Genomic DNA, 16,832 nt, shown 5'->3' with positions numbered 1-16,832 from the left:
GGATAGGACCCATTCTCTCCTCTGTCTTTGGATCTCCAACGGCTAATTCAGTGCTCAGTGTCAGGGTGATAAAGCCTGTCTAGATGCTCAGCAAAGGCCTTGAATCAATGACTAAATAAATAATGTTTGTTCCTATATTTCCATATCTACTTTATTTCCAAACTATTCCTTATAAACTCTGCATTGTGTTTGACGTTGGCATTTCATTTAGGTAAATATGGTCAAAGATTTATTCTGAGTCTTTATTTATTTATTTGTTTATGAGTACCTTTGTAATCCTTTCACGGCCTAGAGATGGTTGAAGATGCAAAGATATGCACTGGCTCCTGCACTCAGGAAACTGACAATACTACATGGCACAGATTTTACAAGGCATGACGTCAAATAGCCTGTTCTCAGAGATGTGGAGTGACAACATAAAGGTGGCAACTTCTTGCATGGCACCATACCGCAGGGAATTTTAAGTTTGCCTCCCCCACCCTCCCCGCCACTGCAGCCTCAGCAGGCCCAGTACTCCAAGTTTTCTGATCTAGCTGTTCTATCAGCTTCTAAGAGCCGCGGCTGCCCCTGCTTCTCGCAGATGACGCGGAGCCCGGCCATTGCCATCCAGGTCCAAGGCTGTCTACTCTGCCCGACAACCCCTAGCACCACTAGGCGCTGCTCTAGTGTGCGCCTGGCGCCCTCCCCAGACCAGTCGACGTAGAGCGCCCAGAGACCCAGCCAAGGGCAAGACCCTTAGCGACGCCAGCCAGTTCTCTCCGCCCAGATACCAGTTCAAAGGGCATGGCAGGACAGGGTCCCCCGCACCACCCCAGACGACCCTCAGGCCTCGGGTGACCACTTTCTGGGAGAGCCCTCCATTCCTTGCGGCAGCTTTTCGGAGAGCCGGAGTGGAGGCGCCGGGCTGGAGGGCTCCCCGCAGCCGCCCACCAGCGTCCTCTGGGGGCCCGGTCCCGACTGGGGCAGGAGGACCTGGACAGCGCCCCGGAGCGTGGAGATGGCTGAGGAAAGTTGGGGGTCGGGGCCTTGGGGCTGGGAGCGCCGAACCCGGCGCCGGTGCCCGCGTTCATGAATATGCACGAGCCACCTCCCTCCCTCCGTGACGTCACGGGCCGTCCCGGGGTGAGCGCCGGAGCCGCTCCGGGTCCGCGCCAGTGAGCGCGGCTGCTGCCGGCGAGCTAGCGGCGCGGCGGCGGGAACCGGAGGCCGAGCGCGGCGGCGGCGGCGCTAGAAGCGCACCCATCGGGCACGGCGCGGCGGCCCACGGCGCGGCAGGCACCCGGAGGCGAGAGCCGGCGCGGATAGTAGGCGGCGGCTGCAGCTCGTTGGCGGCGGCTGCGAAGATGCTGTCTGGGCGACTGTACTGGGTGCCGCTCCTGCTGGCGCTGGGCGTGGGGAGCGGCAGCGGCGGTGGCGGGGACAGCCGGCAGCGCCGCCTCCTCGCGGCTAAAGGTGGGTGCTGGGGAAGTTTGCTCTTCTCCCAGGAGGGAGGCAGGGCAGGCTTGAGGGTGAAAGCGGCAAGGACCCAGGCTCACGCTGGATTTGCCCACCCTCCCTTGCCGCAGCTTCTGTGGCCTCTGTGCGCCCTGGATCCCCGAAGTCAGGTCCATGCGCCGCGGACCAGAGAGGTCCACTCGCGGACGCCGGCCCAACCCCTGGGCGGGATCCGGGGGCCAAACAGAAGGCGAGGTCTGGGGAGTACGGACAACTTTGAGGGCTGTCTGTGCCGGGATGGGAGCGCAGTGGGTGAGTTTCGAGCTCTGGTCCAGGGACGGCTCGAGCAGGGCGCTGGCGCGCCGCGGGGATAAGCAGGTGTCTGCTCCTGCCTGGCGGAGTGGGGCGTGGGGGGGAGGGAAGGATCAGCGGCAGTGCTTTCAAGGAGGGAGCCGAGCTGTGACTTGTCTGCCAACTCCCAGCTCGGGAATGGAGTGGAAACTTGTAGGCTCCAAGGAAGGCCCCGCTGACACTCCTCAGGCTCCCCCAGGGCGGCTCGGGTTCCCCGGGGAACGCGTGCCCTCCGGGTGGGCGGCGGGGTCCGGAAGAAGCGCTGGATGTCGGGCTCCCCGCTCCCTCTCCTACTTCGCTCTGGCTCCCGAGGACCGAGGAGCCTAACCTGGCACCACTCCCCTGCCCACCCTGTTCCTTTGAAGAGCTTGACCTCCCGCCCGGAAGGAAGCCAGATCCAAGCGAACGCCTGACTCTGTCAGGCGAGCCTGGAAGCCGGCGAACCCCGGACTTCGACAGCTGCCTGGGAGCGCCGGGAGCCCTGGGATGGGGGCCGGGTCTGAAACAGGAGGTCATGTTCTTGCAGCGGGTGGGGAGGCGAGAAAAGAGCACAGCTGATGGGGAACAGTGGTGGGCTCAGGAAAGGCTGTGGCAGATCCTAGCTGGGGCTCGCAGCTTAGTGATAACTTGTTGATTCTCTGCGCTGTTCATAAGTAGGGCGTGCGTTTGGTTTGTGGGCTGTGGCCAAATCTGCCAGGTGACAATGAGGGGGTACTTGGTCCCCAAATCTTGCCTGGCAATCATCAGAGGACGGAGGGGTTTGCGCCTGTCAGAAGGTAGATTCCCTGCTAGAGACAGCCTGATTCGGACGCTGGCTTTGAACTACAGTTAACCACCAGCTTAGGGGAGGGAATGCCTATCAGGCTGCATTACTCTTGGAGGTTGGGGAGAGCTGGAGGCAGGCAGTTCGCCTTGTCTGGCCTTAGGAACTGGACCTCCAATAACTTAGGTATGATACATTTGAGAAGAACATGGGAGACTATGTTTATCGGTAATTTTTAAATCTTTTGGTGTCATCGTTTTGAAAATATTTTATAAGCAGCCATTCTATTTCTTTTCAGCATTTTTTTTTCTTGGTGTATCCTTGACAGGCAGTTTTTATTTTTAGAAATGAGAAATTTCATGAGAGAAAAACTCGTTATGAAAATATCTCAGAATGCGGTAAAGAAGTGGCTGATATGAAGGGATCAAGCTGAGAGACTGTTGTTTTGGTGAAGACAAGAATAAAAAAACAATGAACTTCCAAACATCTCCCCCTCCTTTCCCAATATAGACACTTTGTTAAACAGGCAAATTACTTTTTTGGGGGCTGGGGGGAGGAGATTTCCCATCACTTTGTAGCACAGTAACTGATATAAGCAGATGTCTGCAAACGGAAGTTTGAAGGAGGGTGAAGAGCACACAGCAAGTGCAGAACAAGGAAGAAATCATTTGGGAAGAGGATCTGGTGTGAGTAGTAATAATGTACGGCTGAGTTCGCAGGTCAGACTGGGAAACTTCATAGAGGTAAGCGAGAAAGAGAAGGAGAGAGATAAAAAAGAAAAAAAAAAATCCCCAGACTTTCAATGATTCACCTTATGTGGATAATTATGTGCATTTTAACCAACATCCGACTTAGAACATATTCATTTCTTAGTTAAAACTAGGCATTTGTCAGGTCGGGCATGGTGGCTTATGCCTGTAATCCCAGCACTTTGGGAGGTTAGGAGTTCACCTGAGGTTAGGAGTTCGAGACCAGCCTGACCAACATGGAGAAACCCCATCTCTACTAAAAGAAAAAAAAAAAAATTAGCTGGGTGTGGTGGCACACACCTGTAATCCCAGCTACTCAGGAGGCTGAGGCAGGAGAATCACTTGAACCCGGGAGGCAGAGGTTTCAGTGAGCCGAGATCGTGCCATTACACTCCAGCCTGGGCAACAAGAGTGATATTCCGTCTCAAAAACAAACAAACAAACAACTAGACGTTTGTCTTTCCAGGGTAAAACATTTATTGGCCCTGCAGATTGAGAGTTAACTGTCTGAATTCCCCTTGTTCTCGCTTCTTTCCCCTTCCAACCACTGGGGGGCTGCAAAGAGCTCTGTTTGCCGCTGCCTTTTGTTTTTTTTTTCAAGACGTGTAATATTTGATTACAATAGAGGCATTTATTATGACACTTTAGTTAGTATTTACAGGACTGACTTTCCTTATTACAATGCACTTGTATTTTATGTTTCCAAATCATATGATCTCTGAAGAATGCTTGAAATAATAAAGCTGTATGTTTCATGTACAATGCACCCTGCCTCTGACTTTGCCATTTTTAAGGTTCATACCATTGTTACTCCCATCACAAAAAAAAAAAAAAAATCAGGAAGGCATGTGAAGATTGAACAAAAAAATAGATTCTTCTTTCATACAGTTCTGTATTCATGTGTAGAAAAACATCGGGAGTCCGGAGTCAAGTTTCTCACAGAGTTGAATGCACCCTCCAAACAATTGTCTGGAAGCATGTGCTCCCAGCTTCGGGCTGGTGTAAGATGTTGTGTCTGTGGTGCACAGCTTGTTCTGCCTTTGTGCTTCTTGCTTCTTGCTTTCAGGACTCGAGCAGTTAATCCCTGACAACTACAGAATCACTGTACTTTCAGTGTAGATATATTTCCAGTTTCAGAAATCATACAGTGGCCAGGCAATTGTAACTCCTTCCCTTCACCCTTACATATTTTGGCTATTCAAAAAAGATAAATACTTCTTGGATTCCATGAAGAGACCAGATCACATGCGCATGTTCTGTGAGTAAAGCTGGTAAGGTATTGTGGACCCAAACAGTTTCTGGAGGCGGAGAAAGACATGTCTTATCCAAGGGAAAGAAGACAATGCAATCTAGACAACACCTCAATGTTTGTGCTCAATTTGGCAAAATGTCAGTGGTCCCAAGACCTCAAGGACTTGGTACACAGTCCTTTTTAAGTTCCCAACATCTAGGCATAGAGGTCATTTGGAACAATACTCAAGTATAGACCATCAATTGTAGTGCCCGTTTTGTGTGCTGAGAGCCTGACTCAGTGCTCTGGAAGTTTCTGTGCCGGTAGCAGAAGGCCACCCCCCACCCCTCCCACCCCTACCTTTCTTTGAGGAGCTTCTGTTTTAGTTGGAGAGGGAAGATTTTTATGTGAAAATTTTAAGAGAGTGGCAGCAGAGAGAATTTGTCCAAAGTATAGTACTGACTGTGATAGAGACACAGGTAAAGGAGATGGGAGTGCAGAGACAAGGTTTACAAAAACAGCATGTAGTAATAGGTAAGGAGGAGGATGGAGCAGAATAACAACAGTGTGGTGTAATTGTAGTAATTTCAGTGTATGGAGTCCCTCTTTAGTATGTAACAGGCACTGTTGCTATTCCTGTTACATGGGCAATCTCTAACTCTTAAACACAGGCAGAGCCAGTGTTAGCCCATTTCACAGATGAAGAAACAAATTCTATGACAGGGTAAATGACTTGCCAAGACCTCCAGCTAGAGGGGGTGGGACTGGGATGAGAATAAAAAGGTCACTATACCCAGTACCCCCTGTTTGTCAGACAGTCTTCCCAGTGGTTTTGAAAGCCGGTCTAGGGACCACAAGGAAGCTGAGCTGTTTGTATCTCTGAGTTACCCAGGAGCCCTTGTGGTCCCACCCACAGAAGAGCACAGTATGAGTGTCTAAGGCTGTTTAAAAGGGCATGCAGGTGAGGTGAGGGAAACAGACCTTGCTTTCACCATGGAGACCAGTGTTCTTGATTAGAGGAGTCACCTCATTCTCTCTCCCACAGATTCAAAAACCATCCTTGAATATTCCAGATTGTACACTGCATAACTTCCTGCAGGGGCAAAGGTAGTGTGGAATTTTTATGGTGGCTTGTTCTAAATCATCTTTGGGTAAGTAGCAGGTGTCTTCTAGTGGTATAACAGAGTCATTTTTCCAACTGAAGCACAAATGCCAAAAAGCCCTCAGCAATGCATCAGAAAGTGTACTCTGACCTGCTGCCATCCTGAAACGCCTGTGGTTCTTGGACCGAAATGTACCCTTTACCTCTCTTGCACTCTCTGGGCAGCAGGCTAGTAAGTCACCTTCCTCAGCCCAATTTCCACTGTTACTCAAGACATGGCCTTCCATAAGGAACCTTCCTAGGCTGGTTACTGTTGAGTGACTTGCCTTGCTTTCCTGCATGCCTGTGTTTCCTTGTCTGACTCTAGTCCTCAGGGCTCAGAGACCAGTGCTAGAGGCTCATCCTGACTCTCCTGATATCTCCAGAGCCTGGCCTCAAGACATGAGATGAGCAGTACACAGTGATTTGCTTGGTGAACACACCTGTTTGTAATCCCTAGTGCTGTCATTTCTTGACGTAGACATTTTACATGTTTTCCTCTCTCCTGTATAAAGTAAAATTTGGGCATATGGCCAGAAAAACTTGAGTTCCATACCTGGCCCTACTACTTCCTAGTTAGATGATCTTGGACAACTTGAGCCTCAGTTTCCTCACCTCTAAAATGGGGAGACAGAGATCTACCTTGTAAAATGGTTGTCAGGATAGTGCTTAGAGAACACATAGCCCAGTTTGGGGCATGTAAAAGGCATAAATATACAATGACTAATTATTGATCACTTCTTCAGTTGTTTTAGTGTCTGAGATTTGGTGAATTTTTTTTCTGATCACTTAGAAATCCAATAGCTTTGTTCATATCTTTTCTCAGCTCAAACTGTTATCTCTGTTTCTCTGTTTCTCAGTCTCTCTCTGCCTCTCTCTCCTTGTGTGGATATGCACCTGTGTGTAAATATCATATCTAAATGTAAATGCACATGCATACACACGCATTTGGCTTGACTTGTTTGTAAAAAGACATACTTTTTTTCATTCGTCTATGGATATCTTTGAAGCCAGGGCTCCATTTCATTCATCTCAAAAGCACTGGCACTTAGTGCAGGGCCAGCTCAGAGTAAAGGTCAGCAATATTTGCTATATAAGTAAATAAACAAGCATATCTCCATGTGCCAGTGCCAGAGGTGTGGGAGGTTCTGGTCTCTGGAGGGGAGCTTATGTGGTGTGATCTGTGTTGTAAGGAAAGATCCCATGCCCAGTTCATACTTTCCTCCAAGCCCTGCTACCCAAGAAAACAGAAAGGCATACTTTTTAAAGGTATTGACAAGCTTTGTGATAATACTTGTCTATATGGAATGGGGTAACTGAAGCTATGATACTCATATAACAGCTTGAAACACATTATTGTTTTATTAGTTATTATCTGACCCATCACTAATTGGACCCTGTGGAAATGGTTCCCTGGGAAAGACAGGTTTTGAGAACAGACCATGGGGAGGCCTGAACTGGGGAAGATCACTGAGCTGAAGATCTTGGCACTGTGTAGGACAGAGGATCATGCTCTGAGATTTGGGAAAGAAACAGGCAGGAGGCCAGAGGGAGTACTGGTCAGAGGAGAATGGTTAGAATGAGAGTTAGCCCTTCCAGACATGCGCTAGGTCCTGTTCTCTAGCTTTTCAGCCAATTACTATTTCTCAGCCTCCTGTTATTCTCTGTGAGGGGAACAAAAAGATAAAAGCAAGTTCCAATTATCGAAGAGTTCACACTCTGTCTAGGGCAAACATTGCACATCACACATCACACAAACTATTTGCAGAACTTGGTGACTTATGGGAAAATGGTAAATTGTGCATCACAGATGCTCAAAAGCCTTGCAGGATAGGAAGAAGTTGGCAAGAATAGAGGTCAGGAAAGATTTATGCAGAAGGTAAAAGGGATGTTGATGGATGGGTAAGGCATTGGGAAGCATATGTCAGGGGCAGGGGTTTGCACTGGGCAGGTAAATACAAGGTGGTAAGAGTGATTGGCACACAAGCACAAGTGAAGAGGGAGCTCAGCCAGGTCAAATATTATTTCTGCATACAGATTCCAGAGCTAATAAAACAGTGAATGTTTATTGAGTGCGTGCTATGTGCCAAGCACTACCTTGAAGCACTTCATATATGTCCATTGGTTTGATCCTCATACCAACCCTATGAAGGAGGTAAACCTACAATCTCACTTTTACAGAGGAGTAAACTGAGTCACTGAGAAGTGAGGTAACTTGCCCAAAGTCTCACAGTTCAGAGGTGGTGAAACTGAGGTTACAAACTCAGAATAGACTGGGTTGCATGGCTTCCCCTCTTCACACAGGCTTACCTATTCAGAACGATGTGATGTCTGCTTAAGGAGGCTCTGGGTGAGGTCAGCGAGGCTCTGCTGCCCTGGAAGGCGTTGCCTTGCTGTCCAAGAATATTTATTTGGATTTTACTTCAAAATTGCTGAAAGAGTTGGTTTCCCTGAAAACCTCACTCTCTGATTCACTTATCCAAGTGAGCAATACCTGTTTCTTCTCATTCAGACAGCTTGAAGCCTTCCTCACCTCCTGTCATGCTTGGCCTCAAGCCGCGGAGGCAGCCATCTGCACTGTATAGTCCCAGATGTGTTTGCAGGGGTCTCCTATACCAGAAAGACTATCCCAGCTGGCTGGCCTTTGTACCGACAGGTCTTCTGTTACAGTCATTCATTTGGGTTAAATATTGCCCTCTTCTGACTCCATTTTAGGCCAGGATACACACTTTTAAACATGTTAGATGGCTAGATACCAAAGTGGATAAGAAGGGGATGTTGAGAGGTGTGCATGGCAAGGGCGGGAGGAGATCATGTAGGAGTAGCAGATGTCAGACTGTTGTTCGGGCTGCCTTTTCTTCTACTGTCATGGCAGGATTTTCTATATGGCCATTGTATTGTTCTCAGATACTCCTCTTACAGATTGGTAAATATACATTGTAGGGCATATAGCAGCAGATCAGGAATCAGGACAAGGGGTCAGACTGTGCAGTTGATTGCAATCTAGCACCAGGGAGCCAATGTGGTGAGCTAGGTGACATTTTGGAACATGGCCACTTGAAGCCCATTTCTTTCACTACTGAGCAGTTTTCTAACTCTAAGGACAGGGAACTTATCTCCAATACGTTCTCAGGATCTTGCTTGTCCCCAGCTCAGGACCCTCTACTCACATCAATCCTCCCCAGAGATTGGCCAGAGATGCCCCTGATCAATACTTTTTTCCCTAGCTCACTTTGAGCCTCCTACCTCACCTAAGGCTCACTCAGTATCTATTTCCTTTAGGATGCTGCAGCCCCATATGTCCCAACCCAAGCTCTCATTTTTCTTCCAAGAATCTACTGCTTCTGCTGTGACCTCTGTTTGGGTGAAAGGTACATCATCCATACATTCAGCCAAGCCAGAGCCCCCAGAGTCCTCCAGCATGCTTGTCTCTCCACAAATATCACAACCCATCCTTCCTCATGTCCGGTTTATTCTATCATCACCATCTAGAACTTCTCCTCAATTCCCATTGCTTCTGCCTTGTTTAGCATGTTGTGCAAATGAAAGCACTAGACTCTAATTTTGACCCCCTCTCCAACTCTCCCATTACACTGCTGTCAGGGTGGCAGCATATATGCCACTCCCACCAGGCCTGCAAGAAACTCCATCTCAGTCATGAATTCTATCTTTTACCCTCCACGCTAAGGTCTGTAAGGTTTTTGAGAATAGCTTAACACTCTGGAATTGCCTCAGATTTCCCTCCCTCACAGGTTATTACTGCATGTGATGCCCCTTGTCCAAACAGCATGGTGCCTTGAGATCCTGGGGTGTCTACTTCCACAGGCACCAGACTATACCACCAGCATCTAGAATCTAATATTCATGCCACCTTCTGTAGCCACTTCCTCAGGAGTGCTACCACCATCTGGGGATGGGAGCTGTAACAGGCTACCAGTTCCCATCCCAGAGGAAATCAGCTCCTCTCAGTTTTAGGGTGGGTGCATCAAAGCCACCCACCACCAACCTCTCCCATCCCTACCATAACCTCAGTTAGGGGCTCAGGCATTCACAGAGCAAAGACCAGGACTGGAGATATCTTCAGAGAACTTCTGCCTTCACCCTTGCTACCCAAACCTCCTTCTTAGAACAGGCAACCATAATCCTTCTGACAAACCTCTCCAGGGAAGCCCCAGACCTCCCAAAATAGGTCCCAAGCTCTCCAGCCTGGCATAAAAGTCTACTGATTTTGCCCATCTGGCCTTCTCTCCTGTCAGTGAGCTTTCTAGAAATTTCCAAATAGTTAATGCTTTCAAGAACTTACTATGCACCAAGCACTATTCTGAGTACTTTATAAATATTAACTCATTCAGCCCTCCTAACCACCAAGTGAGGTGTGAACTCTTATTATCCCCATTTTACAGATGAGGAAACTGAGGCAAGGAAGGTTAAGCTACTTATCAGTTTACCCAAGTAGTAAAACAGTAGAACTGGGATTTAAATCTAGAAAGTTTAGTTTCAGAATCCCCCCTTTTATCCACCCCTGGATGCACAGTGGAGCCACTTGAGAGAGATTTAAAATAACACCAATGCCCAGAGATTTTGCTGTAGTTGCTCAGGGACAACACCTGGGAATCTATGTGAAGCTCTCCAGTATTTCTGTTGCCCAGCCAAGACTGAGAACCACTCCAGCAAACTCTACTGCCTCTGCCAACTAAGTGCTACTTCCAGGTGGGAGCTGTGCTCCTCTGTCTTTCACCCACCAGTCCTTTATTTCCCCTGTCAGGGCTCCCATTGCCACCTGTCTCCCAGGGTGCCTGTGAGCCCTTGGAGGGGGAAGTGCCCTGCTCACCTCTGTATGACTGTTGCCCAGCACTGTCCGAGACCCAGAGCGAATGCTGAGTGTTGGGGGGGTGACTGGTGCTAGGGCGCTGCTGCCCGCACTGGCTGCAAATCCTGCAGGGCTCTGTGCCCATGTACCTTCTCCCGTCAGCACTGCTTCCTTCCTTTGGTCATGGGGAGGAGCTGCCCATCAGGCCTTTCCCTTTTAGTTATTTGAGTCTCTGCCCAAATCAACTTGCAGCATTTGCTCCTCAGTGGTTTAAAATACTCGGTTCTGCACATGAGTCAGGAGAATATTCACCACCTTGAAGTGTATTCAACAGTCAGGCCGGCAGATACCAGTGGAGTTCTCACTCAGAAAGTCTGTCAGTGTTTTTCTCATTGCTTCTGAGAATGCTTAATTGGCTAACGTTTGACTTATTTCTACAGAATCACTGCATCAAATTGTCATGTGAAAATTGCCAGTTAAAAAAAAAAGATCATTTTTGTGACTTCAGCCACTTTGCATTTCTGTGATGTCTGCTGTATTATATAGTTAGGTAAAACTTTGGAGTCTCAATCAAGTCTAACTAGAAAATCACTGTGGAGTATCAAAGAAAGGTCATGGTCTCCAACTTGTGACCTAGATCCACTGATGAGCTGTGAGGTTCAGGGCAAATCACTCAGCCCCTCTGGGTCTGTGTCTTTATCACATGCAGAAAGGACGCAGTGGCACCACCTCTACCCAAGAAAGTTCTGAGTATTCAAATGGAAGTGGCTCTGGATGCCTTTTGAAAGGATAAGGTGCTTACAAAAACAAGGTGGTCACATTTAAGAAATCTTTGAGACTCAAACTCCAAAACAAAACTCTCCATCTTTCTTTCTTTATACAATCTTATTAATTTAGTTAATTATATTTTCAGGAGAAGTTTGAATTTAGTGTGAGTCTCTTCCCAGTTCTCTGATGTATAGCCTGCATGTGTCACACAACTGGTGGTCACCATGGTTACATAAAAAATGCAGTGGTTGCAGGCCCATCAATTTTCAGGAAGAACCAGTCAAAACTGTTAATATTATGTCAAGTTGATGTGTCGTTTTCCAATTTGCATGGATAGCTGCATTGCAGCAAATTAATTAAAACAGATAAATGTTAATCTAATGCATGTCTCCTTGTAATTAATGAAATATAACCATTACAGGAGTGTTTGATTTATTATTTTAATTTATAAAATGCTGAATTCTCCTATAAAGTTAGTTATAGTAATAGGAAAAGCTTACCCATATATAGCATTAAGAAAAATAATCACATTTCTATAAATTAATCACTCTCTAAAAGGATATAGTTCATTAACACTATGAACTGAAAGTGTTGGATGTAAATTAGATTAACCTTTTTAGTGACACTTCCATTTATATTGCACATTCTCTTCAAACTAAAAGCACTTTACATATATTAATTCAATTAACCCTCCCCAGACCCTTGTTAAGTAAGTACATATATCAAAGTTGGTAGGGAGGAGAAATGAAACCCTTCAAAAATACTGAAATCCTGGCCTTAGGATGTGTGATTTATGATTTCCTCTGCAGCAGTACAGTTTATCCAGATTTATATGGCTTGAGAACATGGGTACATATCCATGCTCTCTCTCTCATGCTGCCAAGAAACCCTTAGGATGTCACTTCATGCCTGAAGCTGGAGATGCTTCTGCCTGAAGCTTAGGCCAGATGCTGTAAGGAAAATTCTGTTTTATTTAATAAAATGCACCCCAGCAACTCTGGGTTTGGTGGTAGACAGGGCATGTCCAAGTGGGTATGGGTGGCTAGACCTTAGTGCCCCATTCAACAACCAGAGGGCCATCGTCCCTTGGTCTTGCTGCTACTCCACCTCTACCCTCTTTACTTGATCATCTGGAGGCTCAGGTCAGACTGCAGCTCTTGAACAAGACCTTGCGATGCTACTGGGAGGAGAAACAAGGATCTGCAGGGAGGTAGAGCTGGACATTAATCTTCCTCAGCTGGGGTCCCTCCTCAGACTTGTCTTGGTGAGGGGCAGAGGCTGCCGCTCCCTCACCTGCTGAGATGGAAGGCAAGGATCAGCCCGAAGAAGACCTCACTCTCCATTCTGCCTAAAAGCCTGTTTCTCAAGGAAAGTTTCCTGAGTGAGGATCTGAGTCTTCTGCTGTAGTGTGTCACTAGGAGTGCCCCATCTTTTATGAGGCCATGCCTCTTTGGAGCACTTACCATTATTGCTCAGGCTTCCTGGAAATAACTATGCACCTGGAGAGAGGAAAGGATGGAAGCAGTCTTGCATTATAAGAGCTAGAAGACTTAGGGGAGAGACTACAAACATTTCCTTAGTTTGATTGAATATGTGTTTGGTGACTTGAGGTTCTGAATGTTCATTTTTCCAACTCTTTCTGCTCCTTAAAGTTCTCAAATGCACAAGCACTCTTCTGGGGGCAATGTCACACTATATTCCACAAACCAGTCTTCTTTGAAATAGAGTGCATCTCAGATAACAGCCTGCCTTGTAGCTGATGGTTACAAACCTACCAAGAGCAATGGCTAACCCAAAGGAATGAATCAATGATGATAAGACATGAAATCTAGTGTAGAAGAAACATTTTAGAGTGTTTGCATTCTTCTCCCTGACTCTGCAGTTAGAAAATTTTTTACTCTGGTCCTCCCAGCCAAAATGCAAGGGCAGTTTAAGCCCACATTCTTAGAATCTCACCACATTGTACTCTGCCAGTACTTCTTGGTGCACATCTCTTTGCTGCATATTGCCCTAGCTTCTCTCCTCTAAGTACTGCCTTCCAGGGATTAATAATTGGGACTTAAAGCCAAGAACTAAAATGTTATCATTCAGGAAACTCACAAAGAAACTGGAGAGTGAGAAAAAATATTCACTTTTCAGCTCATGATATTCTAAGAGTTTCCTTTTTTCTATGATGCTTTTATTTGTGGGAGAGTGGACCATCATTTGGAGTAGGAAAGAAAGCTAAAATTACTCACAATGAGAGTAAAAGAATGTCATAGCTAAGACCCTGATTTCACCTTCCCAGATTTATTTCTGTTGTTTTTTTCTCCCAAAGGAAAACCAATTATTTTGACTTTATTGTGCTATCATCAGAAATGTCAAGATGGCTGTATCTTGCTTAATTATTAATGTTAGGATTATATTTAAAACTTTTTAGTAATTTACTGTGATTTTGATTAGAAGTCATAAATAAAGCATTTGTATCACACTTGCATTTTTTCCGTTTTTTAACAATTCCTGCCTCCTTTCCATGCCAATCTTCCAGAAATTAAATTCTAGTCTTCCTAGGGAGAAGGAACTCAAGTCAGGGACCAGCCAAGAATCTTTGCTTGAAACTGTAGCTTTTCCTTGAGTTTGCTTTTGAAATATTCCACCACTACTTTGTCCCAATGGCCCCTGCAACAGAAGAGGAGAATAGACAGAATCGTTACATTAGCCTTTAGCACTCCTCTTGTCCCTCTCTTCCCTTATCTGGCCCTCACCCTGCCAGGATCTTTCTCTTCTTGTCCTTGGTAGCATCAAGGACTGCTTTTGAAGGTGGGGTTTGGCTGCTCCCTGGGAGCCACTCCTTAAAATACTACCCATAATAGAGAGAATCATCATCATCCTAGCTTTACAATTTGTATTTTCTCAATTAGATGGAAAATGTGAGTAAAAACATCTTTAGAGAATATTGCTACATTTTAGGCATGGTGGTGGGCACCTGTAATCCCAGCTATTCAGGAGGGTGAGGCAGGAGAATCACTTGAATCTGGGAGGCAGAGGTTGCAGTGAGCCAAGATGGCACCATTGCACTCCAGCTTGGGTGACAGAGCGACTCCATCTCAAAAAAAAGAAGAAAAGAAAAGAAAAAAAAATTGCTACTTTTATTGATCAGAACCAGCCAAACTTGCTAAAGACAGAGAGCTTGCTATGAGCCACCACTTCAAAACAAGTCACCTGTTCCTATATAAGAGGCCATTTGATTGGAAGTGTGAATGTGGTTACCTGCTCTGAAGTGGTGGCTCATAGCAAGCCCTCTGTCTTTAGTAAAATGCTTTTACTCACATTTTCCACTAGCTTGTGGACTGATCTCTCTTTCGTCCAGTTCTACATAGCCCTTGGTGGATCTTCCAAATACACACACACAGTCACTCCTGCTCAAAATTCCCCATGTTTCTTCTCCACTTTCATGATACAGTCCACATTCCTTGGCTTGTTTTAAAAGGCCCTTAGTTGGTGCCTAGCTATTCCTGGGCTAGAATTGAAGCTCTGTGTAAGCACAGCCCAGCACCTAGCCCAGTGTCTGAGTGAACGAATGGGGGAACCCTCTCCGCACTTGCTGCTCTCACTTCAGCCCCGTCTGCAGGACGACCCAGTTCTCTGCTTGGAGGAGTTTTCCTGTGTTCTGTCTGCTGTGCACACTGCTCTGTCTCCTGCTGTGCTTTGTCCTGCCTGGCATCCTGGCGGGCCTCCCTCATGCTGTCAGCATTTCTGGGAATCCATCCCTGGGCATCCCCTGGGGCACTCCCTTCCCTTCATTACATGGCTCCCATATAGAACTCCACAGTGGCACTACTCGATTGCATTGTCATTGCTCACCTGTCTGCGCCTCACTAGACTGTGTTTCTTCTTCCCAGGTTCTCAGACTCGGTCTAACACTATGGATCAAGTAGGTGGATGAATGATGGATGGAGCTCCCTGGAACCCAGCTCTTTGCCTTGTGGGGAAATGTAAGGCTGGTGTGTGGGGTTTTCCTTGTCTAATCTTTCTCCTTCATTCCCTGGGATCCCCAGTGTTCATCTCCTCAGTACACACACATCAGGGCTGGCAGAGCAGGAGGATTAGGAGAGGTCAACATGCTAGGCAGGGCCCTACTGGTTATTGCTGGCATAAGCTGATACATTCAAGATGGGGAGATAGAGCCCAGCTGGGGTTAGGGGCCTGTTGGGTATAAGTTATGGCTGGGGAGTGGCAGCTAGATAGCCCAGGGTCATGAACCTCTGCGGCAATTTCCAGAGTGTGCACCTTCTTGGATAATGAATGTAAATTACCTTTGCTGTCAGTGAAGTAGCATAGACATAAGCCCCCACTTTGCTCCGTAGCATTGGATACCAAACACTATGGGAGAATATCTTCTGTCACGCACTGATGAGAATTTGGTTGTAACCATCGGCTGCTGCAGGTGGATCTGATACTTTCCCATGTCGTTCCTTTGGTTCTCCTTGCTCCCATCAGCATTCCATTAAACACTAGACTACAAGTTTTAAGTGGATAAAGCATGCTGCATTTTCCAAACAGGTCATTAAAAACAATTTGCAATTTATGATATCAGATGCATGTGTGTGTAGAGGCAAGAATGAAGTTTTTAATTGGAAAAGCTTTGTCTTCAGTTAAAGTGGGATGCTGAATGTGATGAGGCCTGTGGAGTTCTGAGCCCACTGCTAGGGAGGCAGGGCAGCAGGAAGAGGGGCCAATTTTTGGCTGTGCTGAGATTTCCAGGTTGTGTATGTAGTCCACAAAATGAACAAACAGGAGTCTCTCTGAAGTCAGAACATTTACTTTTTCCTGGGATTCCCTTATGATAATCCATAAGGATATGCTGGTTCAGTTCTGAGTGATAAAGCTTTGGCACTATACATGGGGAGATACCGTCTTCCTCAACCAAACCAAAATCCCGAGCTCTGAGGCTGGTGTTGAGAGGGTCACCTTCTGAGGCACAGTCCCCAGGAACATGGGGGAGAGCTAGTTTGCTAATAGCCCTGATTGTGCCCTTGAAATTCCCTTTCTTTCTGCCACTCCCTACATGGGTTGAGATTGAGCCGAGACAGAATAAACCTTTTTTTCTGTAACTCTGGCTCTAGTGGAAATAACATTTTCCTTTAGATATCAAACTTGAACCAAACAGAATTTTACCAAAGTTTCAGAGTGAATAATGGAAATAAATGTAAAGAATCATGAACTTTCAACCCTATCAGAACCAATGGCCCCTTTATACAACACATATTTTGTAGTGTCCCCCTTATTATTTCTAAAATGAAATTTACTGTTATGCACTTATATAATTTAACAAATCAATATAATGTCTTCATTGAATACAAAGAAAAGTTAAATAATGTATAATAAAATGATATGTATTTCAACAAATGCTTGGGCCAACCATATGAGAGGAAGTAGTGAATTAGATGCTTGTCGCCAGTTCAGCAGCAACACCATGTGAATCACTGTGAATTCAACAGCTGCAGATGCAAACAGATCTGTGTGTGTTGTTTTGGTGATTCAGATATCATGGACATATTGTGTCAACGTGACTTTTTTAAATGCTGAAAGACTTCTGGCAATAT

The 16,832-nt window shown here is 46.3% G+C and overlaps 1 protein-coding gene across 1 annotated transcript in view; it reads left to right on the top strand.

The window, feature by feature from the left end:
* Window positions 1-1,159: 1,159 nt before the first annotated feature.
* The window catches only part of CLSTN2 (calsyntenin 2), a 625,554-nt gene continuing 609,881 nt past the window's right edge, over window positions 1,160-16,832 (top strand). The window contains exon 1 of the mRNA XM_033212488.1: window positions 1,160-1,452. Coding sequence (XP_033068379.1) covers window positions 1,344-1,452 — 109 coding nt within the window. The 5' untranslated portion in view covers window positions 1,160-1,343. The remainder of the gene's footprint in view (window positions 1,453-16,832) is intronic.

This window comes from Trachypithecus francoisi, unplaced genomic scaffold, assembly GCF_009764315.1.
Source record: "Trachypithecus francoisi isolate TF-2019V2 unplaced genomic scaffold, Tfra_2.0 Lachesis_group0, whole genome shotgun sequence".
Taxonomy (NCBI): Eukaryota; Metazoa; Chordata; class Mammalia; order Primates; family Cercopithecidae; genus Trachypithecus; species Trachypithecus francoisi.
The sequence above is the reverse complement of the archived record's forward strand: the minus strand, read 5'-3'. Positions and strand labels throughout refer to the sequence as shown.